General features: G+C 39.8%; 1 protein-coding gene across 8 annotated transcripts in view; it reads left to right on the top strand.

The window, feature by feature from the left end:
• The window catches only part of Ambra1 (autophagy and beclin 1 regulator 1), a 191,910-nt gene that overhangs the window by 93,548 nt on the left and 74,537 nt on the right, over positions 1 to 23,825 (top strand). For all 8 annotated transcript variants that reach the window (XM_052182981.1, XM_052182980.1, XM_052182985.1 and 5 more), the window contains 2 exons: positions 4,916 to 4,996; positions 5,672 to 5,772. In XM_052182981.1, the coding sequence (XP_052038941.1) occupies positions 4,916 to 4,996; positions 5,672 to 5,772 (182 nt within the window). The remainder of the gene's footprint in view (positions 1 to 4,915; positions 4,997 to 5,671; positions 5,773 to 23,825) is intronic.

Consider the following 23,825-nt stretch of genomic DNA (forward strand, 5'->3'; position numbering starts at 1 on the left):
ATATTTGGAAAAATCAACAGTACTGCTGGGAAGTCAATGGCCTTTTGAGCTTTTTGATGCAATAGATTCATCTCTCAAGGCTCATGTCAGAGCTATTTGTCACTGAGGAGCAATGACAACCTGACTGTCTGGTCAGGGCTCAGACAACAGTCTGTAGGGATATTTTTATTCCCTTAAATTGTCTGTCTTTAAGACTATTGATCCTGGACATCTAGTAGATTGCTGTTTTGTCTCTCTTTTGTCCTGGAGCTGTGTTGTCTTTCATTCAACATGTCTTAGAAGCTTGTTTGAAGGCTTTTTTTCTTTATAAAATAATTTGAAACAAGTTTTTAGTCCCTCCCTCCAAAAAAATACTCCTCTGAGAGTTAAAGATGCGTAGAGTTCAACAACTGGGAAGGCCATTAATAGTACGGCCAGTCTCTGTCCTGCCGGCTAAATGCAGCTTCTTAATGTAAAAATTGATGAGAATTTCTCTGATGTTCCCTTAAAAAAGTAGTCCTTCTTGGTAGAAAAACAGTACAAGCATATTTGCGTACTTTGTTCTTCATCTCTTTCCCAAAAAAGGTTGTTGGCTATATTATGTTAGAGCCCAGTATTTAGCACTTGGCTTCGATTGCTAATAACAACCAACTGTAGCTGTGTCCATCTGGCATTATCTTCAGTCCCATTTTGATTTACTTGACTGCTCTCTAACTCCTGCAGCTTGCTTTCTGCTGACCTTGTGTTAGCAGTGAAGTGAATGGCAGGCTCCTCGTTTCTTAAAATATCTTATTTTAAGTGCATCTAATTCCTTTGGTCTTTTCCTAGAACTCTTGCCATTTCTTTCCCTCTAAGCTCCCATGCACAAAATTTATTCTTCTATCCCCAATCATCTCCAAACCTCCTCCTTTCTAGGCAATAAAATCGGTTATTTCTCCCACCTTGAGTTTATTTGGAGCTATGTCAAAATTATTTCCCCATTTTTGTCTCCCACTTTGGCTTTTGGACATTCTGGTCCTTCCTACCCTGACACGGTTTTTTCTTCTCAAGGTTTATACTGGCTAGTAGCCCTTTGTGCTGCTCATCTGTCATGCTGGTTTCTCCCTCAAACATCTCATTTGCATGTTTCTCATGCTTCATATTTTTCTAATAGTTCTGATTCCTGTCCTGTCATTTTTCTCTGTTGCAAGAGTCCTAAGCTGAATTACTGAATGTAGGCTTATTACCTGCATGATGAGATGCTATTCAGCTCCTGCTTACCCATCTTTAGCCAAGATGCTAAGATTAAGACCTGCATAGAGACTTCCACTCACCTGTATGTGCCATCCATTTGAGAGTGTGCCTCTATCTGAGCCATCTGTGCGTCTGTCTGTCTCTGTCTCTGTCTCTTTTTACTGATTGGGTCTTACTATGCAGCCCAGACTGGTCTCCTGAGCTCTGGGATCACTATATGTGTGTCACTGTACTTGACTTGATCTTATTTTCCTTTATGTATCATATTTCAGTAATCTCTAAACATTTTAAAGTTATTGTCTGTGGCTTTATTTCAGCCCACTCGCCCCATTTCTTTAGTATGTGTGTGTACACATGCGCATGTGTGTCCACTTGTGCGCCTCATAGCACTTACATAACATAAAATTACTATTTTTACACCTCCTTTATATGTTACTTATTTTATAAACAGTGACCGTTGTTTTGCCTGAATGCATGTCTGTATGAGGCTATTAGATCCCCTGGGGCTGCAGTTACAGACAGTTTTTGCCATGTAGGTGCTAGGAATTAAACACTGGTCCTCTGGAAGAGCAGCCAGTGTTCTTAACCACTTGAGCCATCTTTCCAGCCCCCACCCCCTCTTTTTTAAAACAGAATAACTGCATTTAGGTTTTAGGTTTTAAAATAGCAAAAAAGAGGTTTGTGATACATGTATTCTAAGAGTCAAACTTTTCCCCACTCATCCTTGTCACTTGTCATGTTTATCTCTCCTTAGGCTTTATGTTCTCTCAAAAGGCCTTGCACCTCATCAGCACTCATCAGATAGGAAGTACAAATACCTTCCTATCTTGTATTTGCAGATAATAGTCCGTGTTACCAGTAAAGATGGATCTATGGACTTGTAAGAACCTGTGTCAGCTCCACAGGTGATTTGTAGGAAGAACAGCTCAGTCCAGAGCCATGAGATAGAATCCACCCTATAATGTTCTGTCCAGCTTTGTTTTCAGTCTTCTTAAGGAGGGGGGGGCTCTATGTTCCTTTTTTTTTTTTATTCAATATATTTTTTTATTTACATTTCAAATGATTTCCCCTTTCTAGCTCCCCCCCAAAGTCCCATAAGCTCCCTTTCCTCCCCCTGTTCTCCCACCCACCCCTCTATGTTCCTTTGATGGCACACCTTTAAACTTTAAAATGTTTTCTAAACTCCTTTCATGATAATTAGTTACAATTATTGGTAAATGCACAGTAATGAAACGCCATCATTACTTTAGTTGTACTTTTAAATTAATTGGTACTTTAACTTGTCATAACCAAAATCATATATTTGAAAAATAATATTGATAGCTGTCTTATTTAATACTTAGCTTCTTTGTGTGCATGTTAGGAGCTCTGCAATAATTACATTTATGCAGCTTGTGGTGTGTATGCATGTGTGTGTGTGTGTATGTGTGCGCGCGCGTGTGTTTGTGTGTGTGTGTGTATGTGTTGTGTATGCACACTCTTGTGTGTGTGTTTATGTGTTGTGTATGTGCACTCTTGTGTGTGTGTTTGTGTATGAGCACTCTTATGTGTGTGTTTCTATGTTGTGTATGCGCATTCTTGTGTGTGTGTTTATGTGTTGTGTATACGCACTCTTGTGTGTGTGTGTTTATGTGTTGTGTATGTGCACTCTTGTGTGTGTGTGTTTATGTGTTGTGTATCCACACTCTTGTGTGTGTGTTTGTGTTGTGTATGCGCACTCTTGTATGTGTGTGTTTGTGTTGTGTATACACACTCTTGTGTGTGTGTGTTTATGTGTTGTGTGTGTGTTTGTGTTGTGTATGCACACTCTTGTGCGCTTTGGCTTGAAGATGATGTCGAGTATCTTCCTTGGTTGCTCCTTCACTATATTTGTTAAGACAGGGTCTCCTGATGGACCCATAGCTCCCTGAATCTGGTTAACCCAGCTGGTTAGCCAGCTTGTCTTTGGGATCCTCTGTCTGCCTCCACAGTCCTAGAATTATAAGCTCCTCTATTCTAGCCCAGCTTTTTTTTTTTAAATAATAATAAATGATTTGTTTAAATTTTATATAAAATGTTCTGACTTCATGGCTAGAAGAGGGCACCAGATCTCATTATAGATAGTTATGGGCCACCATGTGGTTGCTGGAAATTGAATTCAGGACCTCTGAAAGAGCAAGCACTGCTCTTAACCTCCGATCCATCTCTCCAGCCCTCCAGCCAGCTTCTATATGACTTCTGAAGATCTGAACTCCAGTCCTCATGCTTATGTGGCAAACTTTTTATCCAGTGAACCATCTTTCCAAACCCCCATCTCTCGTAAATTATACCTTCCTTTTTATTACTTATATAATCTTATGTCTTTCTCCTTATCCCTCCTTTTATATCTAGAGTTTCAAGTCAACAAAATACAGTATCTTAGGAAAACCAGAGTGTATCTTTTCATTGGGATGGGGACACACATACTTACTTCTAATGGATCAGCTTCCAGTAGCCTTGATATTGATTGCTCTTAATGCTCAAAAACCTTTGAAGGCTTTTTTTTTTTTAAAGCTGGTACAGCTCCAGTGGGCCACTTAAAAGCCAAAGTGTTTAAAGTTGGTTCCAGGGCTAGTTTAGAAGATTATGTCATTGATTTGAAGATAATCCAAAGAGAGAATTCAGAAATCTCAAATCAGGCTTTCAGAGGTTCATTCATTTCTTGAGTTGTTTAAGCAGCTAATTAACTGCTCTGTCCAGCCAGTGCCCTTTAGCTTATTGTTTCTTTGATATGTTGGAAACTTAAGCCACATGAAGTCTCCTTCCTCTTTTCTTGTAGGAAACAGTAAAATGCAGTGAAAAGATCCAAAGCTCTTTCTTGAATCATCAACCACATTCTAGCCTGTGACCTTGGATTTGCCTGTCTGATTCTTTAATTTCCTTATGTAAAATCAGACTAACACCTTATAGAATAGCTAAAGAGATTAAATAGGATGACATTAACAACACTGAACTGAACTTAGCAGGCACTTAATAAATGGTAGTTAAAAATCTATAATAAAAATTTTTTTATCAATGATTTTGTTTAGGAGTGCATTTTTCATCATGGTCAGTTTTCAGTTTTTCAAAGAAGGAACTGCCGGGCTTTTTCTTATTTCTATCTTTCTCCCTGCTTGCCTTTTTTGTGATACTAAGGAATGAACCTGAGACCTTGCTTATGCCAGGCAGGCAAGGACTGTGACACTGAGTTAGATCTCTAGCTCTCAACCCCATCTCTCTCTGTCAGTCTTTCTTTCTGCCAAGGGGATCAAATGAAGAAAAAGGTATTCCTGGGCAAGGTGTGGTAGTACATGCCATTAGCATCAGCACTCAGAATGCAGAGGCAGGTGAATCTCTTGAGTTTGAGACCACCTTGGTCTACACAGTGAGTTCCACAACAGCCAGGGCTACATAGAGGGGCTCTGTCTCAAAAATTAAAGGAAAGAAGAATAAATTCGTATGTAGCCTTTCCAGATTCTATTATTTAAATATGGCTTCATTTTCAGATACTAGAGAGTTTAAAGACCACATTGACTCAGAGTTGGCTTTTGGGTACTGAGTTAGTTAAGTTAGCCAATAGGGAACTGCTTACTTTGGGCTCCTTGCTTGAGTGTAGGACTTCAGTTTGCAGATGCTTAGTTTTGGTGGCAGGTGAATAGTTCTGTTTCAGTAACTGTCTTATATGTAGTCTCTCTGTTTTCTCCAGGGACAGTGGTGACAGATCTAGGCACCGAGCTCCCCGAAATGCCCGAATGTCTGCACCTTCACTTGGACGCTTTGTCCCAAGGTAAGAACTGGGTTGTAAGCATTGAAGGATCCTTGATGAAAGCTTAGGGTTTCATTTTTGTGTGTTTAGTTTAATTTGGCTTTATAGTGCTGAAACTAGAACCCAGGGCCTTGCACACACTAGAGAAGCACACCAACTGAGCTACACCAACCTCTTTTCCTGTGGATTATCCATATAGAAAATTGTTGCCTAGCCTCTCTATTCTGTTCTGTCATTTAAAATTTGGTGGGAAATTATTAGCCACAGTGCATAGAGATAGAAAAATGGCACCAAGAACATACTGTTCAAAGTCTGTGTCAGAGTCTCACTTTGTAGTTGTAGTTGGCCTGGAACTCATAGATCTGCCTGCTCTGCCTGTGATTGCTGGGATAAAGGTTTGCATCACTCCTGACTATACTTTCGAAGAAGGGCAATAAGGAGTTACACATTTATAAAAGGACAAATCCTGTTGATTTTATGGATTTTTTGGTTAGTATATCTCTTAGGCTATATTTCATTATAACATCTTTTGGGGCCCAGTCTGGCCTTGAACTTGGAATCCTTCTAACTTAGTCTCCCATCTTTATAGACCATTATGCCCAGCCTTACTTAGCCAACTGTGTTGAAACTCTGTAGCATCTCCTTTGTTGTTTGGTAGTCTTTAGTTGACTTTTTGCATGTGATTACTTTTTACAGGCGTTTTTTGCTGCCTGAGTACTTGCCTTATGCTGGGATTTTTCATGAACGTGGACAGCCTGGCTTGGCTACTCATTCTTCTGTTAACAGGGTCCTGGCAGGTAAGAAAATGGATTTTGAAATTATGAAAGGCAGGAAACTAAAAAGTCTTCCTTTTCCTCTGTTTTGATATGACAGTTTCTTAGCATAAGCTGAAAGTCTGTTGAGTGTTAGATGCAGTTTCTTACTTCTAGATAAGAAATCAATACAGTTGAGAAATTGTTTCTTTTGCCTAATTCTACTCCCTTCAGGCCTTTTTGTGAAAACAAACAGACAAACCAAACAAATGGGGGGGGGGGAGCGAAAAAGGGAAAAAACTTTTTTCCCCAAGTCAGGGTTTCTCTGTGGAGCATTAGATGTCCTGGAACTCACTCTTTGTACCAGGCTAACTTCGGGTTCCTAAAAATCCACCTACCTCTGCCTCCCAAATGCTGGGATTAAAGGCTCACATACTGCGCATCTGGGAAAGAGGATTTTTAAAAGCCTTTTTTTTCTTAATATAGGTAACTAAATCCTGGCTGTGCTTTAATTGGGTGATAAAGGTGTCTTGTTCATGGTTCAGTTGGTGAGATAGTCATGAGCTAGATCCTGTGATTTTAATTAAGAGCCTAATGCACAGCTCTCCGCCCATTTACTTCTGCCAGCCTGTGGAGATTGCAGGCACTGGAATGGTATGAGGAAGGAGGAGGCAGCTCAGAACTCACAGGCCGGGCAAGCACTGCTGCAGTGGTTTATGATGAGAGGACCCCTTTAGTGACCCATGTTTTAGGGCTTGGAGGCATGATATGACCAAGTTCTGACACATGTTGTATGCAGCTGCTTCTGGACAGTCTCCAGAAAAGGGAACAAAGCAGAAATCCACTTTTTGTGGTGAAGATTTTTTCATCATTACATTCTTTGTCCCCTTCCCATTACTTTCACCACCAACTTATATAATTATGTCTGAAAATACACAAAACGAGTTCTTAGGCATATCTTTAAAGGGTTTTTATTAGAAAAATTTAAATGGCATTCTGTTCTGGAAAGCCTGGGCCGTGTGATGGTTAAAGGTAGAAAGCAGCTGGCATGAAGATTTCACTGGGGGGAAGGGGACCATGAGAATGTAGCATTCTGTTTGCTTTGGTTCAGAGATATACTCCCCCCACCCTTGTCCGTCTGTCTGTCTCTCACCTCCCCTTTCCTTTCTTTTCCTTCCCTTTCCCTCTTTCCCTTTCCTTTCCTTTTTAAAAATGCAACATAGTCTCACTGTGTACCCCAAGCCTGGGATTTGCTGGCCTCTGACTCCCAAGTGCTGAGATCAAAGGTAGAAAGCTTTGCATCTCTAAACCCAGGTATTTTAGGGAATTATGTTTTGTTTTGAGACAACTCACTATATATCCTTGATTGGCTTAGAACTTGCTATGTAGGCCAGGCTTCTCTTGAACTCATAGAGATCTGCCTGATTTCTACCTTCTGACGCTGGGAATAAAGGCCTGAGCCACCATGCCCAGCCTATTACAATGCTGTTTTGGCAGCTGGCAGGCCATAGGATCTGGTTTTCCCCTTCCTTCTAGAAGGGGAAACACATTCCTCAGGAGTTTCTCTGCCAGATATTAGGACTTCATAGGCCCTGGCCTGGTAGGTGAGCTGATTATTCCAATCTCCAGATAGCTGTTGGACGATGACTCTGGCTCTCGTGGTTAGACAGTGGATTTGTGCTTCTCTGTGCATGTGGCTTCGTTGAAAGCTTGTGAAAGGTAATCACTTGCTGCCAGGCAAAGATACCTAAGAGCTCTTCTGCCCTCTTCTTTGTTCCAGACATCTGCCTCTGCCATTCCATATGGCATAGCTTGCTTTTCTTCCAGCAGAATCTCTGTTTCCTTGGTATTAAAAAAGCATTTTTTTTTAAAAAAAGCTGTATAGTTTTTCTTTTCTTTTCTTTTTTTCCTTTACTCTAGTAATTCTGTACCTTTACTTTCCATTCCCTACTTTTTGACCAGTGGCCTGATCCTGTAGGCCTGTTTGTTCTTGCAGATGCATTTGACTGTAAGGGGGCATGCTGTAACATTTTATAGGTTATGTTACAGGTATGACATCTACAGTCAAGTGATTCTAAATGTCACCTAGGAAGATCTAGACTTCTAGAACCTTATGCCTGAGATAGCAATTATTTCTTTTCATCATTAATACTCATTTTCTCAATATCAATATTAGCATGCCTATTGGGACTTCCTATGAAGCTGTCATCATGTATAGATATTTGGATATCCCTCCAAATTCTGTTAACAGCTATGCTATTGTTTTCTTTATCTTTCCTTTTTGAAGCAACAAAAACCCAAGTGTGTATTACTTACTGTGTACTAGGGAGCATTTTAAGTACTTTAGGAATGTTTTGTTTTAGTCCTGCAATAGTGCTGAGACAACTGGTATTATATAATGAACAGTGGGGGAAACACTGGGCTCCCTGGACATGCCTCATCTGTACTCTCAGCTAGAGAGTTTAGGAGCTAGGGACTGAGCCCAGGCAATGGACTGCAAGACTTCCCTCCAAACCATCTTCTAGTCTGCTGCCCCACACTTATCAGCATAGAATTCCTATCTAACACCATAATGCAGAAGGCAGAAAGGGCTCCTGGGAAGCTTTTGCTGGCCTTCAGAGTTTTTCTTAATCACTTTTGTTGTAGTTGTTTTAAATGCTTCCTAGGCATGACCAAAGCTTTATATCTGAATGGTGCTCGCCAAGGGAATCTTACTATAATAGTAGCTTTTTCTCTGAGCCTTCTTGTTCTCCAGGGGATAGATGTTTTGCTTTTTATTAAACTTACTTATGATCATGTAATTAAGGTACTATAGTAATGACTTTCATAGTGCAAGAGAAATTTGTCTTTAACAGTAAGCATTCCCAATTTTCCTGGAAAGGCTCTTTTCTCTTCTTTGATTGGAACCAGATTGTGATGGTCCTAGAACTGTTACACTTGGCAAATATGTGTTCTACTGTGGTTACAGTACAGTTAGTGTTCTGAGCCAGCCTCAAACAAAACAGACAGAATCTCAGCTCTCCTGTATCTTGGAGTCTTAGTAGTAAATTGTATCTTGAAAGTGCTGCTCAGTTCTTGGTTTCAAAAATAAGTAAAAGCTCTTAATGGTAAGTGGGTCTTTACAAAGGGGGTAGTATGAAAATTTGGCAGATACAGAGGGACAAATCAAGCACATATCTGCAATTTTAGGAGTTCTGACCAGCATTGTGGTGACAAATGAGTCTCCAGTGGGCTCTCAGCAAAGTTATTCTGAAACATCCATAAACGTAGATTTGTGCAAAATTAAAATCCTTTAAATCTGCTCTGTTCCACCAGAGACTGGATAGAAATGATCATACACAAACTGAGCCCTTGTATGCAAGTACCAGTGGTTTGTTAATCTTCATCTCTTCTCTTTTATTTTTTTGTTTTGTGTCTTCTCCACAATTTTGCAGGTCCCTACTAGTCTCCAACTACCTATCAACCCAGGGTAGCACAGACTATGTACCCATATTTAAAGAAATATATATATATATACATACACACACTTAAATGCTGTGGCATCTCTTAACACGTGTATGGAGATGGGGCATGTAGCAGTCTAGAAAGCTTCTCTTGTTGACATTTTAGCAGACAGGGATTGAAATGAAGTTGAGCACTGCCTCAGTGGACGAGGTGTGGTCCTTAGTACTTTCCCATATACTGTGTCCGTAAATCCTTGTTCTACCCTGTGAAGTGAGTGTTGGTTTTAGTATTTCTACCCAACAGAGAAATCACTTCATTTGTCCAGTATAGTACTATTGAGAGGCAGATTTGGGAGATCAGAGTTGGTCTGCCTAACTGTCTTCTGTCTTCTGAGCCATTTTGCTTGAGTTTAGAGTCTCCTAAAAGGTTCTTAAGCTTATAATAGTTTTCGACATGTTTGAAACCTCAGAGAAGTGAAATGAGAAGTCCTGGCACAGGACAGCTTCCTTTTAATTACTTAAAGAACAAAAATCTTCTGAAGATAGGGCCTGAGTAATGTAGGGTATGTTATCTGCCCTGAGTAATCCTCTTGACTTTCATCCTAATGAGCATCTGTTCCTGGCAGATGTGAGCCTGATGTACTTAATTCACTATTTTGATTAAAATCAATGGAAAGTGTCAGGCTTTTCTTGCTCTTATCCACAGGTCATTAGAATCTAGTCAAATGTCCTAGATTGGAGATGGCTTTGTGCCTAGTCATCTTTGTTTCTCCCTTGACACTTTAGCCCAGTGTTCTCAACCTGTGGCTTGTGACCCCTTGGAGGGGTGTGTGAGCTGCTCTTTCACAGGGATCACTAAGGTCATGGGAAAATAGAAATTCTTGCATTCTGATTCATAAGAATAGCAAAATTATAGTTGCAAAGTAACAATGCAATAATTTTACAGTTTGGGTTCACCATAATAGGAGGAACTATATTAAAGGTCATGCATTAGGAAGATTGAAGACCACTGCTTTAGTCAGTTAGGGATGTGTTATTCACTTTCCACATACTTGTAACTCTTTCCCATTTTCTTTTTCCTTTTTCTAAAAAAATCTCTGATTTTGTTGTGGTTTAAGAACATACTCTGATTTCAGATATTTAAAATTCTTTTTAACTTACTTTTGGTTTAGCATATGGGCTACCCCAGCAAATGTGCTTGATCATTCTGCTGCTGTTAGATGAAGCAGTGTAGATGCTTGGTTAATATAATAGTGCTAGTGGATGTGTGTCCGTGTTGGGTTTGGGTCTTGTTCTGTCACTTGTCAAGATGATATTGAAACAAACTATTATTGCTAAATTGTGAATTTCTCCCTTTAGTGTTGTTGCTTTTTTATTAAAGTGTTTTTGACATTGTCATTAAGATATCTCTACTCGTTTTTCTATTCTAGAATCTATTTTTATATTTGTATAGCTAGTCTATCTCTTCTGTGGTTTCTTATTTTATGATATTTTTTTCCATCTTTCATTTTCAGCTTAGTTGTGTTTGTTTGTTTGGCATAGTTTCACTGTGTAGCTGAGGGTAGCCTAGAACTTACTTTCTAATCCAGGTTAGCCTCAAACCCGCAGTGAGCCTCCCATGTATAAGTCACTATGAGTGGCATCTATGAGTAGATTTCATTTTAACCAAAAGAACGCATATGGTTGTATCTTAGTTTTAAAACTTATCTTATTTGTGCATATGTACATGATATGTAAATGTATGGACATTCATGTGTCATGTGCAACTAGTACATTCCGTGTAAGAGATTTGGTTCCTTAGGATTTAGTTCTTTCCTTCTACCAAGGGTTCTGGGAATCGAGCTAGGATCGTCAGGCATCGTGAGCGCTTTTACTTCCCGAGCCTTCTCATTGGCTTCTCACATCTTTTGGCTTGAGTCAGATGTTCCTGTCTTTGGATTATTCATTCACATTTAGTTATTGTTGATTGTTGTCCATCATTTTTGTGTTTGTTTTCTGTATCTTTAGTGTGCTTTTTTGGTTTTGATTTCTCCTACTATGACTTTGTATTACATGATATCATCTATCATGGCATTTTAATGCCTTTACTGATTTTCAAAGAATATTTATTAGAATTTTCTTGGTATTTATATAAACTTGATGCTGGTAAGATAGGTAAACATTGTTCTCCATAGCTCTTTTTCCCCTTCCCTCTGTTGTGCTGTTCTTGGCATGTATGTTAAGTTTAGAAATACTACAAACACAACTTAATTGCTTTTTGTAATCTTATGTTGCAAGCATCCTTTTGTTTGTTGACTAGTTTGGGTAAGACAGGTTGGAGAGAAGACTCATGGTTAAGAACATGTACTATTCTTGCAGAAGACCCAAGTTCAACTCCTACCACCCACGTCAGACAGCTTACAACTGCTTGTAACTCCAACATCCAAGGGATGTCCCTAACTTCAGGTACATGCACATATACAGACATACACAGATAGATATATATGTAAAATAAATATTAATAAAATATTTTTGAAACTTTGCTTTTCCTTATTAACTTTTTTCCTAGTCTTCTTCCAAATACTATTTCTCATTTGATTATTTTTGTTCATTGAGACTGGGTCTCTCTATGGAGCCCAAATTGGCGTTATGCTTGCAATCCTACCTCAGCTTGCCCAAGTGCTGAATTGTAGATATTATATTACCAGCACTGGCATTCTTCCTACTCTCTATAAAAACACCAGTGCTCTTGCTTACATGTCTTCCACTTGTCTGTTACATTAGGGAACTCTAGCAAGGTCTTTTCCACCCTAGTTCCATTGACATCAGTGTACATCTGGGGCTTTCCGTTTTTTTAGGAATTATTATAATTTGATAATCTGATAGCAACAGCATTGTTTAGTACAACAAATTACTTTATCATGTGTTGTATATCAGCTCTGCACTGAATTATCATTTTTGGAACACAGATGGGCTATCTTGGTATTTAATACAAATAGAAACAAATACTGATTTTACATTCTTTTTCTCTCTCTGCTACTCTGTACACCTCTGGGACATGGTAGCCAGGCAAGTAAAATGAGTAACACATTCCAACTCAGCATCAATTAAGATAGCTGTTTATAATCCCAGATAAATGGACAATTAGTGGTGATGGTACTAACTAGTGCTGCTTTAATAATTAACCCAATTACCTTTCCTTCTGCTTCAGTGAGGGTGATAAAGGGCTGGCTTGGTTGCCTGGGAAATAGTAAATGTTGCACTCCCTGAGAACACAGGCTAGCTGCTGGCCAGCTGCAGGTAGAGCTTTCTGCTTATTTGGCACAGTTATACAGTCTTTTATCACAGCCTTTCTCCCTAGACTTCTTAGAACACCAGTGAGAGCTATGCTTATTGAGAACCTACCTTCAGTTGTTTGTGCTATAGGCCTGCACTCCTTCAGGCCTTTCTAGGGGAAAAAAGTTGGGCTTGTCAGTAAACTTTACTGGCCCTTTAATGTTTGAGACTTGGTTGTATTTATTTATTTATTTATTTTATTTTATTTTTGAGTCTTTATCTTTCCCTTTTACCCTCGAGTCCTTTTTGTTCTGTCATTTTGAAATACACAGCACTTTATAAATGCTTATTGCCTAGTTGTTTCCAAGGCACAATAGGTATTATAAGAGGATTAAATGCCCTCAGGGAGTTTAGAGTCTAGCCAGGGAGTGACCTAATTTTGGTTTTTGTGTTGTTTTTTGAGGGGTTGAGTTTGGTGTTATTGTTTGGGGACCTGCCACTAAGAAAATGAATGATTCCCTTAGAATTTTCATTGTTAATCTAGATAGGTTAGCTCAGTTACAGCTCCAAAATGGGCTTGTATGAGTGCTGTATGACTCTTAGTATAATTTGAAAAAGCATAAATTGTGTTCCCATTAATAGTTTGTGTGCAGCCTCAGAAGGGCAGCTGCCATTTGCAGGTTAAGTGTTGACAGGCATGCTTTGGAAACAGATTCTTTATTATGAAATATTTATTGTGCTCCTTCTAGCAGTTTAATCTCTGATAATTTGTTTAACTTTGGGACACAGGTTTTTCATCTGTATAATGTACCTACATATAGAGCTTAGTATATAGGTTTAAGGGTTAAATGAATTAGCAAGTGGGGCATTCCTAAGCTAAAAATCTGAAATACTCAAAAATCCAATTTATTGAGCATCAGTAAAGTACAGGAGGAAAGTTTCACACAATATCACCTTGTTTCATCTATAAAATTACTTAAAATATTGTGTGAATTACTTTTAAACTGTGTATACATTGAAATAAAAGTTTTAAATTTCACTTGGGTCCCAATAATCCATAATCAAGGGGGAAAGTCTAAAATTTGAAATACTTCAAATAGAGGATTATAAACTCACATGTGAAGCACTTGGAATAAGAATGTGGCACACGTGCAAGGGGTTTAGTTGTGGTTTGGTTGGTTGTTTCTTTGTTTGATTTGTTGGTTGTTAGTTTTTTTGAGGTGTGTCTTGCTCTGTGTCCCATGGTGGCCTGGAGCTCACAATGTAGCTCAGCCTGGCCTCAAACTCACCCTAGTCCTCATGTTGCTTCCTCCAGAGTTTTGGGATTATAGGCGCAATCCACTGTGTCTGGTCTACTGTATGATTTTCATTATAAAATTTGGTCCCTGTATAAATTGGTCTCTTCATTTATACTGTTTTGCTCTCTCACTGAAATTTTTTTAATATATGTTAGGGGAAGGGTCACATAGGGAGTAATCTCTAGGCTGCCCTTAAACCCACTACGTAGCATAGGATTATCTTGAATTTATTATCTTGCCTACTGGGATTACAGGCATCTGCTTGCTTTGCTCTCTCAAGGTTTCTGCATTCTTCAACATTGCTCCTTTTCCTAAGTCTTAACAAGGGCTTTCTCTCCTTTGCAATGTTTGGAGAGTTATGAGAAGTCAAGAGTTCAGATTCTAGGATACCAATGTGTTGGTAAATGGAGAGCTTGACAGTTAGTTCAGTGTTTGCACTGTTGTCGGTAGCTGTGTTACCCAGGGGAGAAAGAGTGAAGAAGTCACAAAGTTTGCACTTAAAAAACACTTTTTTGTGCTAATGACATACAGATCTGCTCAGCCGTCTAATTATTTGTTGCTATGTAGCCAGGACAGCAAAGAATCCATTAGGATCAACATTATCTAGGAATTTACAACAAATGCAGATTGCTGCATTGAGCCAGACACTTTAGTTTTAGGGTTTAGGAATTTGTGTTTTAAAATGTCTTCCTGGTGCCCTCTAAAATTTGAGAACCACTGTATAAACTAACTCCTTAAGTCAGGGCCTCAGGCAGAGGCATTGTGCTGGTGAGTTCCTGATGGAGTGATTGATTAGAAATGGGGGAAGTGAATTAGCTCATAATCACTTGTTGAACATTAAGCTAGCATATCAACCATTTGACTCTGTAAGCATTTATGAAGATTTTTTTGTTAGATAGTACAGGGTAAAGTATGGGATAGTACCTGTGTGAACAAGGAGCTGTGTCCATCTAAATATACTGTTTACCATCATAAATAGTTGCAAGAAAAGGAGATATTCTGTTAAATGCTAAAGTAGTAGCAGAAACAGAAACTGCGAGCTCAGAGGTCCTTAAAGCTTTTCCGAAGTAGAAAACACTAAAGCTCACTAGCTGTTATACTGAAACAAGAAGTTCCTGTCAAGTGTGTTAACATTTCATTTCCTGGAAAAATTGATCTTACAACCTTGTGGTGGCTTGAATGAATAATGTCCCTTATAGGCTCAAGCCTTTGAACAGGACTTGGTCCCCAGCTGGTGGTACTGTTTGGGAGAGGTATTGGAAGTGTGGTCTTGCTGGAGGACCTCACCTCCAGTTATCTCTCTGCTTTGTGTTTGAAGATGTGATCTCTCGGGTTCCTGGTCCAGATACTATGCCTGCTGCTTGTTGCAGTGACTCCCCACTACTCTGCGTTCTCTCTTTTTTTTTTTTTCTTTTTCTTTTTTTTTTTCCGTTTTTTTTTTTTCTTTTTTTTTTTTTTTTTTTTTTTTTTCCGGTTTTTCAAGACAGGGTTTCTCTGTAGTCCTGGCTGTCCTGGAACTCACTCTGTAGACCAGGCTGGCCTCAAACTCAGAAATCCACCTGCCTCTGCCTCCCAAGTGCTGGTGTGTTCTCCCTTTGAAACTGTAAACTCTTTTTCTATAAGTTGCTTCTGATCATTTTAACCATTTGCTTCTGGTGTTTTCAACCAGAGCAACAGAATGGTAACTAGTACAATTTCTTCCTCCTTGTCCTATTTGTTCCTTTAAAAAAAAAAATTCTGTATGAGACCCCACTGTTGACTTGTATTTTAAGTTGTCACTTTCTAGGGCTTCTTCTTCTTTTTTTTCTTTTTCTTTTTTCTTTTTTCTTTTTTTTTCTTTCTTTTTTTTTGGGGGGGGGGGTTCAAGACAGGGTTTCTCTGTGTAGCCCTGGCTGTCCTCAAACTCACTCTGTAGACCAGGCTGGCCTCAAACTCAGAAATCTGCCTGCTTCTGCCCCTGCCTCCCAAGTGCTGGGATTAAAGGCGTGCACCCGGCTTTAAAAGATATATTTATTTATTTTATGTATATGAGTACGCTGTAGCTACCTTCAGACACACCAGAAGAGGGTATCAGATCCCATTACAGATGGTTGTGAGCCACCATGTGGTTGCTTGGAATTGAACTCAGGACCTTAGGAAGAACAGTCATGCTCTTAACCACTGAGCCATCTTACCAGCTTTCTGGGGCCTCTATAGACGTATTATAATACAAAGATTTAAGACTCATGGTTGTCTTCTGTGCTGGCTAGTTGTGTGTGAGTTTGTCTAACGCTAGAGTCATTTGGGAAGTGGAAACCTCAGTTGAGAAAATACCCCTGCCAGATTGTATGGGCATTCTTAATCAGGCCAGGGTGGTGGCAGCCCTGGTCTGATGATCTTGGGTGCTATAAGAAAGCATCTAAGCGCCTTTAATCCTAGCACTTAGGGGGCAGAGGCAGGTGGATTTCTAAGTTCAAGGCCAGCCTGGTCTACAGAGTGAGTTCCAGGACAGTCAGGGCTACACAGAGAAACCCTGTCTCGAAAAAAAATAAAACACCCCCCCCCCAAACAAGTAGGAAAGTATCTAAGCAAGCAATGGTAAGCTTACTACCCCATGAGGGGAGGGTTGACCAAGGTTGAAAGCCACACCAGTCTATAAGTATAAACACATGTTCAGAAGGTAGGTTGACAACATGACCATTTACTGAAACAATATCAATATGCCTGCACCCCCAATAGTTTCTTTTTAAGGGTGGTCGAAGTAGCTCCCTATTTTATCATGAATCCTGCCCACTGTAGCTGTATGCCATGTTGTGAGCTATGGAGCTGTACTGGCTGGTTTTGTGTCAACTTGACACAAGCTGGAGTTATCACAAAGAAAGGAGCCTCCCTTGAGGAAGTGCCTCCATGAGATCCAGTTGTAAGGCATTTTCTCAATTAGTGATCAAGGGTGGGAGGACTCCTTGTGGGTGGTGCCATCCCTGGGCTGGTAGTCCTGGGTTCTATAAGAAAGCAAGCTGAACAAGCCAGGGGAAGCAAGCCAGTAAGTAACATCCCTCCATAGCCTCTGCATCAGCTCCTGCTTCCTGACCTGTTTGACCAGTTCTGACTTCCTTTGGTGATGAACAGCAATGTGGGAAGTGTAAACTAAATAAACCCTTTCCTCCCCAACTTGCTTCTTGGTCATGATGTTTGTGCAGGAATAGAAACCCTGACTAAGACAGAGACTGAATTTAGACCTACCTGGAAACAAACTCATTTTGCTTTTGTGGCTCAGGGTTGTTACAACATATCTTCCCCACCTGCTCCCCTGCTCTCCCCCCCATACCCCTGCCCCAAAAAGTTTTTCCATAATAGAGGATTTAACTAGTTTGGGCTACAGAGGAACAGAGAGAAAGCTATGAAGTTCAATTTTCCAGTTAGAAGTGGGTTACACAATAGGCCTTTGAGGAAAATATATGATTTCTTTTCATAGACAAAAAATGGCTAGAAAGGTGAACTGTCAGTGTAATCTGCCATAATCATGTATTGCAAATGGTTGCTTTTTATAGTATTTGCATACTTCTTCACAGCAAGATTTTACAACACTGTATTAGTAGTTTGTCTTGAACTAATGACATGGGGAAAAAAGTAAGAATATGCATAGTCACTCCTGCTTATTAGAGTGACGGCTCACTCTGGCTGAGTCTGTGACACTTTTGTAGTAGCATTGAAATTATCCAAAACCATTGCCCATCATGATGAACTGACAGGGATTGTGAAAATAGGAATTTTAGTGACTCAGACATAGATTTTGCCATGAACTAGTATTAAAGCTTATTTTCAAATTTATTGGCTGTGTTATTTTGTTTGTTTGATGGTTTGTTTGTTTGTGTGAAACAGGCTTTCTTGTAGCCCAGGCTGCCCTCAAATTCCTGACCTTCCTGCCAGTTTCCCAAATGTTGGGAGTATAAGTGTATGCTAACACATGGAGGTTTGAATATGCTTTTTAATCAAACAGGAGTTGAGGATATGGCCCAATTGGGGCCTACTTATGTATAAAAAAAGCCCTGGTTTTGATCCCCAGTACCACATAAATCTGGGCATGGTGACACACACTAGTAATTCCAGGACTTGGGTGGTTAGAGGTTGGAGGACCAGAAATTTACGACCACCATCAGGATATATACTATATTTGAGGCTGGCCTGGGCTATATGAGATCCTGTTTCAGACAAACAAACATAAATTGTAAGACCATTTACTCTGTCAAATACTGTTTTTGAGCATTCATTCCTAAGCATACTAATATTTACATTTCTATGACTTACCATTGTTGCTGGTGTTTTTCATAGAGGAAGCTGGGGAGAAAAAGAGGTAAAGAATTGGAACCCAAGCAGTCAACTCAGATTGTCACTTCAAACAGAACTGTACTGATGTATAAATGGTTTTCCTCATGGGTAGGAAACAGGCTGAAATATACATTCAGGCCTTAAGAAAACAAAAATAATTTGTTGGACTCAGAAGGAGAGGGCTGTAGATTCTTACATTCTTGTAGCTACAGATTGTTCTTGTAGCTCCTTTCCCTTGGAAAGAAGGCCTGTATGAGCATTACATTCCCAAACAATGAATCCTGAAGAGGTAATTACACTGTTGCCATCCCATTGGGAAGAAGGCTGGGGCGGTGATTACATTCCAAAACAAAGCTATTCGGGTATAATTGCACTGTGCTGCTCTTATCAGTCTGGAGAAGGCAGGCCTCTGGTCTCCATCCTCATTTGTTTTTGAGATGGAATCTGAATAGCATTCAATTAATAGTCAAGACCCAGGCACAGGGAAGTCAGCCAAAAGAGCCAAGAGGACATTAGCTTGCTATTGGTGTTCTCCTGCCACTGAAGTTTTCCATACCTAAGAATCAGCAAATTTAAGAGTGCCTGTGTAAAAACATGTGTTTGATTAATGAAAGGATAGAGGGACCCTGTTTCAGTCATACTTCACTGGTCATTGTGAACAGAGGAGAGATGGTAGGTAGCAGGGAATTTTTCCTCCCACATCATCAGCCTTTTCTCTGTCAATAGATGCTTCTTCGTTTTAATTAGTCTTTTAAAAAATTTACTTTTAAAAAAAGTGTATGTGTGCTTTGCCTGCATATATGTATGTATATAATGTATGTATGTGTGCCATGTATGCGCAGTGTCTATGGAGGTCAGGAGAAAGCATCAGATCCCCTGGAACTGGGGCTACAGGTACGTCATCATGTGGGTGCTGGGAACCAAACCTAAGTCTTCTGCAAAGCCACACGTGCTTTTAACCACTGCATTCTCTCCAGCCCTGCTTTTTATTTTTAATTTTATTTTTATTTTTATTAAGACTTCCAGCATGTATATTTTTCATCTATATGGCTTCTAGTTGTAGAACTAAAAGCCCTTATCTGGTTCTGTTGAGATAATAAGTCAAATTAATTTTACTTTTGGACTAGAGTAAATAACACAACCAATTTGTTTTGTTTCATGAACCAGAGAACGGAGGGTTGAGTGACCTCAGAGTCATGTTTGTTAAACTAGAAGAACAGGGTAAGATATGTGTTATTGGCTTGAGAATTGGACATTCAAAGTAGACTGGCCTCAACCATTGTATCAGTTTGCTGATGAGTAAACTACCACAAAGGTGATTGTTTTAAATTTTTCACTGCCCTTTACACTTCTGTGTGTGGAACTCTTTTCGATTGGTTTGGCCTCTTAGCTGCCCTCATGTTAGATAGTCTTAGATTGTAGAGTAATGACCTGCCAAACAGTACCTACCCTAGCCCCAATGGACATATGCTATGCTGTGTGGATGGAAGGACTTGGCAGATATGGTAAATTTAGTACGTTATAGGGATTTTTTTCAGGGAGTGTGAAAGTCTCAAGTTGAGGAGTATACTAGTTATTTGTCTTGAGGCTCTGACAAATCACCCTACAAAAAACAGTTTAAGGGTTTATTTTGGCTGACAGTTTGAAGCAATCTATCATGGTGTATAGAATTATGGTTGAGGGAACTTGAGGCATTTGGTCACATTGCATCCACAGCAAGGAACCAGAGGGCCCCAAAATGTTGCTTCTCAGTCCCTTTCTTCCTGTTAAACCAGTGCAGGACCCAAGCTCATTAAAGTGTGCTGCCCATACTTTAGGTTGAGTCTTCCCACTTTTGTTAGCCTGCTCTAAAAAATTCCCACAGGCCTGCTCAGAGGTTTGTTTCCATAGTGAATCTAAACCCTGTCTAGTTGGCAGTAAAAATCAGCTATCATAGGGGGGGGGGGGATGCCCTGGATTATCTGAATAGTCTCATTCCTATTATGTAAACTATTAAAAAAGTAGAATGCAGAATGAATGGTTAATCAAAGAACTATAACTTTCAGCTACAAGGTAATGAATGGTCTCTACTAGAAATCAGAAACCTCTGTTTTTACATGCGTAAGGAACAGAGAATTCTTCCCAGGACATCTAGAAAGACAGACCTGCCAACTCCTTGGGACACTTGTTGAATTTTGGTCCTACAGAAAGATAATCAATTTGTGTTGTTTAAGCCAGTAAATTTGTGGTATTTGTTACAGCAACCATAAAAAACTGACACATAACTGGAGTCAGCTTCATACACACATCTGGGATTTGGCAGGAGGATTCATCAGTAAATTAGCCTCTTTACTATTCCTTCATAGGGTCTCATGGTTCTAAATATATGTAAGATAGGTCAGGCTTCACGATATAATGAGCCTCTCCTTTTGTCTTGTGTTATATTGAGTTTTTTGTATGTTTTGTTAAGACAGGATCTTGGCATAGCCCTGGCCATCCTGGTACTCACTAGGTAGCTAGGATAGCTTTGAGCTTGTGAAAATCCTGTTGCCTCAATCTCCCATGTGTTGGAATTACGAGCTAATGGGAGATATGTGCCAGTACACCTAGTTCCCTGTGTTCCAGGCCTATTGGGAGGGGGCTGTCTAAAGACATCGATAATGGAAGACTTGTGTTATGAGGGGTTGTTGTAATATTCTACCCCAAGTAAGTTTGAGGATGCTAAAGAGCCTGGTAGTTCATGACAAACAATTGCTTTTGTAAGTTTCTTTATACATACTATGGGAGAGCATATGGAGGAATATAAATGTGTAGATTTGAAACATGCATGAAAGATTTTTTTACATCACTTTTATATTATTATTATTCAGGGAAAATTGAATTTAGAAATGACATCACAATAAAAAGATAGCTCTGGTTTTCTAGACATAGCATTTCAGAGAAGCTACCTTTTTATTCCCCTGGGTATTTGCTAGGATATAGCCCTGCACTTCTGTGTGCTAGAGGGTAAAAAGATGTGCAAAAGAGCTTCGTGGGTGGTTGGGCCCCTTGGGACCACATGTATTTCTGTGTGGGAGGAAGACTGACAGAATTAACTGGGAGCACTTACTAAATTGTCTGTAAGTGAACCTGTATTCATGGTCTCATTTATAATCCACAGCTTCTTTAACAGAAGCAAATTAGAAGAAAAGTTCCTGGAAACTATGGCAAGGAACCTTTGCGGATCCAGTCACTGCAGCTGGTGATGCTTTCTTTGTGGAGGAGGGCTTTTCTCAGATTGGGTCACTGTTTTCAGGCTGGGTCAAACTCACACTTCGCCTTGTCCTCTCAAGTGCTGGAATTCTAAGTGTGTGCCAGCACTCCTAGTCTAAATGCTGCCTTTTTATAGCAGTGGTTGGAGAAGCTAGAACTCAGGTCTTCCCTTGCATAGGAATTAATAGTCTACTTGCCTTTCTTGATAGTGGTGGTTAAAAGCTATTTATGGCTCCAAAGTTGAATATGTGGTTTGGGCCTCCAGTTACATAGAGACAAATCAGTGCTTGACAAGGCAATTTTTAGAACTTGCTTGGTGTTCATGTAGAGCTGTCTCTTTGGCTGCTAGGAGACAGCCATTGCTCTTGGTAAGCCCTGCATTTGCAGTCACATTCTATTTTTTAAATTTTTTTTAGTTTTTTGGTTTTGGTTTTTTTGAGACAGGGTTTCTCTGTATAGCCCTGGCTGTCCTGGAACTTACTCTGTAGACCAGGCTGGCCTCGAACTCAGAAATCCACCTGCCTCTGCCTCCCAGAGTGCTGGGATTACAGGCGTGCGCCACCACTGCCCAGCTAGTCACATTCTAAATAGTATAGCTGTTGTACCAGTTTTAAGCTGACTTTGACCAGGCTCTAATGGAACACTACATGGGCTAGTATGATTGATAAACATCTCTTTGCCTTGTCTCAAAGCTTACCCAGAACTCATGATTCGATAGTGAGGCAAAATGGGGCCACTGCTACAGCTTGACAAGTGCTCCCAAAAAGTGAGAGAAGCAACATGTTCATCTTGGCCTGGAGTGGTGGGAATGTAGAGTCAGTTCTCAAGTCAGAGGAGTGTGGTGCCAAAGATGCAAACATATGGACTGTAACCTAGGTAAGCAGAGTCTCCCTCAAGAAACTTAGACCTTATCTCTCTTGCCCAGTAATAGAGTCACCAGCCACGAGACGCCTAGTGTCCTGCCTTCATTCTCTCAGTGTCTTAGGAGTCTTCCTCCTCTCACAGGTTTCAGTATTTAAACAATTTCAACTGTATCTATCTGAAGGCATGCATGCATGCATTTATACATACATATATACATACATACATACATACATACATACATACATACATACTATACATATGGCTGCCAACTGAGCTAATAAAAGGCACAAAATAGTTTCTGGTCTAAATATTTACATTTACTCTACTGAAGTAACTGGAATAAAAGTGGAAAATGTTATAGTGCTTATTAGGTAAATTGACTAAAACCAAAAATATGATTACAAAACTGAAATAAGTTTCTTCCATCCAGATACTACCCCACCTAGGAATCCATCCCATATACAGTTACAAAACCCAGACACTATTGTGGATGCCACCAAGTGCTTGCTAACAGGAGCCAGATATAGCTGTCACCTGGGAGGCTTTGCTAGTGCATGGCAAGTACAGAGGTGGAAACTCAGCCAGCCATTGAACTGAGCTCAGGGTCTCCAGTGGATAAGATTGAGAAAGGACCCAAGGAAGGAGTTTGCAGCACCACAGAGACAAAACCATCAACCAAAGAGTACACATGGAGTTACCCATGGCCCCAGACACATCGGCAGCAGAGGATGATCTTGTTGGACACCAAATGGAGGAGAGGCCCTTGGTCCTGAAAAGACTTGATACCATAGTGTAGAGGAATACCAGGATAGGGAAGGAGGGTGGGTTGACTGGGGAAGATGGCTTATAGGATTTTCAGGGGAGGGGGGAACCAGGAAAGGGGACAACATTTGAAGTGTAAATAAAGACTATACCTAATTTAAAAAAGTTTCCTCAATTACTAGGTTTATTCTTGTTTTGTTTTTACTTTCATGTAGAAGTACTATAGGTACAGCTTAGAAGCATCTGCTATGAAGTTTTTTAAGAGATTTATTTATTATTTATATATATGTGAGTACACTGTAGCTGTGCAGATGGTTGTGAGCCTTCATGTGGTTGCTGGGAATTGAATTTAGGACCTCTGCTCACTCCAGTTGCTCACTCTAGCCCAAAGATATATTTATTTACTATATGTAAGTACACTGTAGCTGTCTTTAGATACGCCAGAAGAGGGAGTCAGATCTTTTTACTGTTGGTTGTGAGTTACCATGTGGTTGCTGGGATTTGAACTCAGGACCTTTGGAAGAGCAGTCAGTGCTCTAAATGACTGAGCCATCTCTCCAGCCCCCTATATTTTCTTTTAATGGTGTTAACACTTAGTTATTAACATTTCATTATCAATCAGTTTATCAATTGTAAAGTAAGTAATCAATTTAAAATAACAAACTGATCTTACTAGTGGAACGTTCAGATGAGTTACATATTCATGCTTTTTAGTTTTGATGTGATATATTTCTTGAATTTTACTTTTTTTATTTGTGTAAGTGTTTTGAGTACATGCAATGCCTAGGAGGTCAGAAAGGGATGTCAGATCCTTTGGAACTGTATTTGTAGATAGTTGTGAGCTGCCCTGTGGGTACTGGAAACCAAACCCAGGCCCTCTGTAAGAAAGTATACTTAGCTACCACACTATCTGCACTACATCTATAACTCCTTCCTC

This window comes from Apodemus sylvaticus, chromosome 5 (assembly GCF_947179515.1).
Source record: "Apodemus sylvaticus chromosome 5, mApoSyl1.1, whole genome shotgun sequence".
Lineage (NCBI taxonomy): Eukaryota > Metazoa > Chordata > Mammalia > Rodentia > Muridae > Apodemus > Apodemus sylvaticus.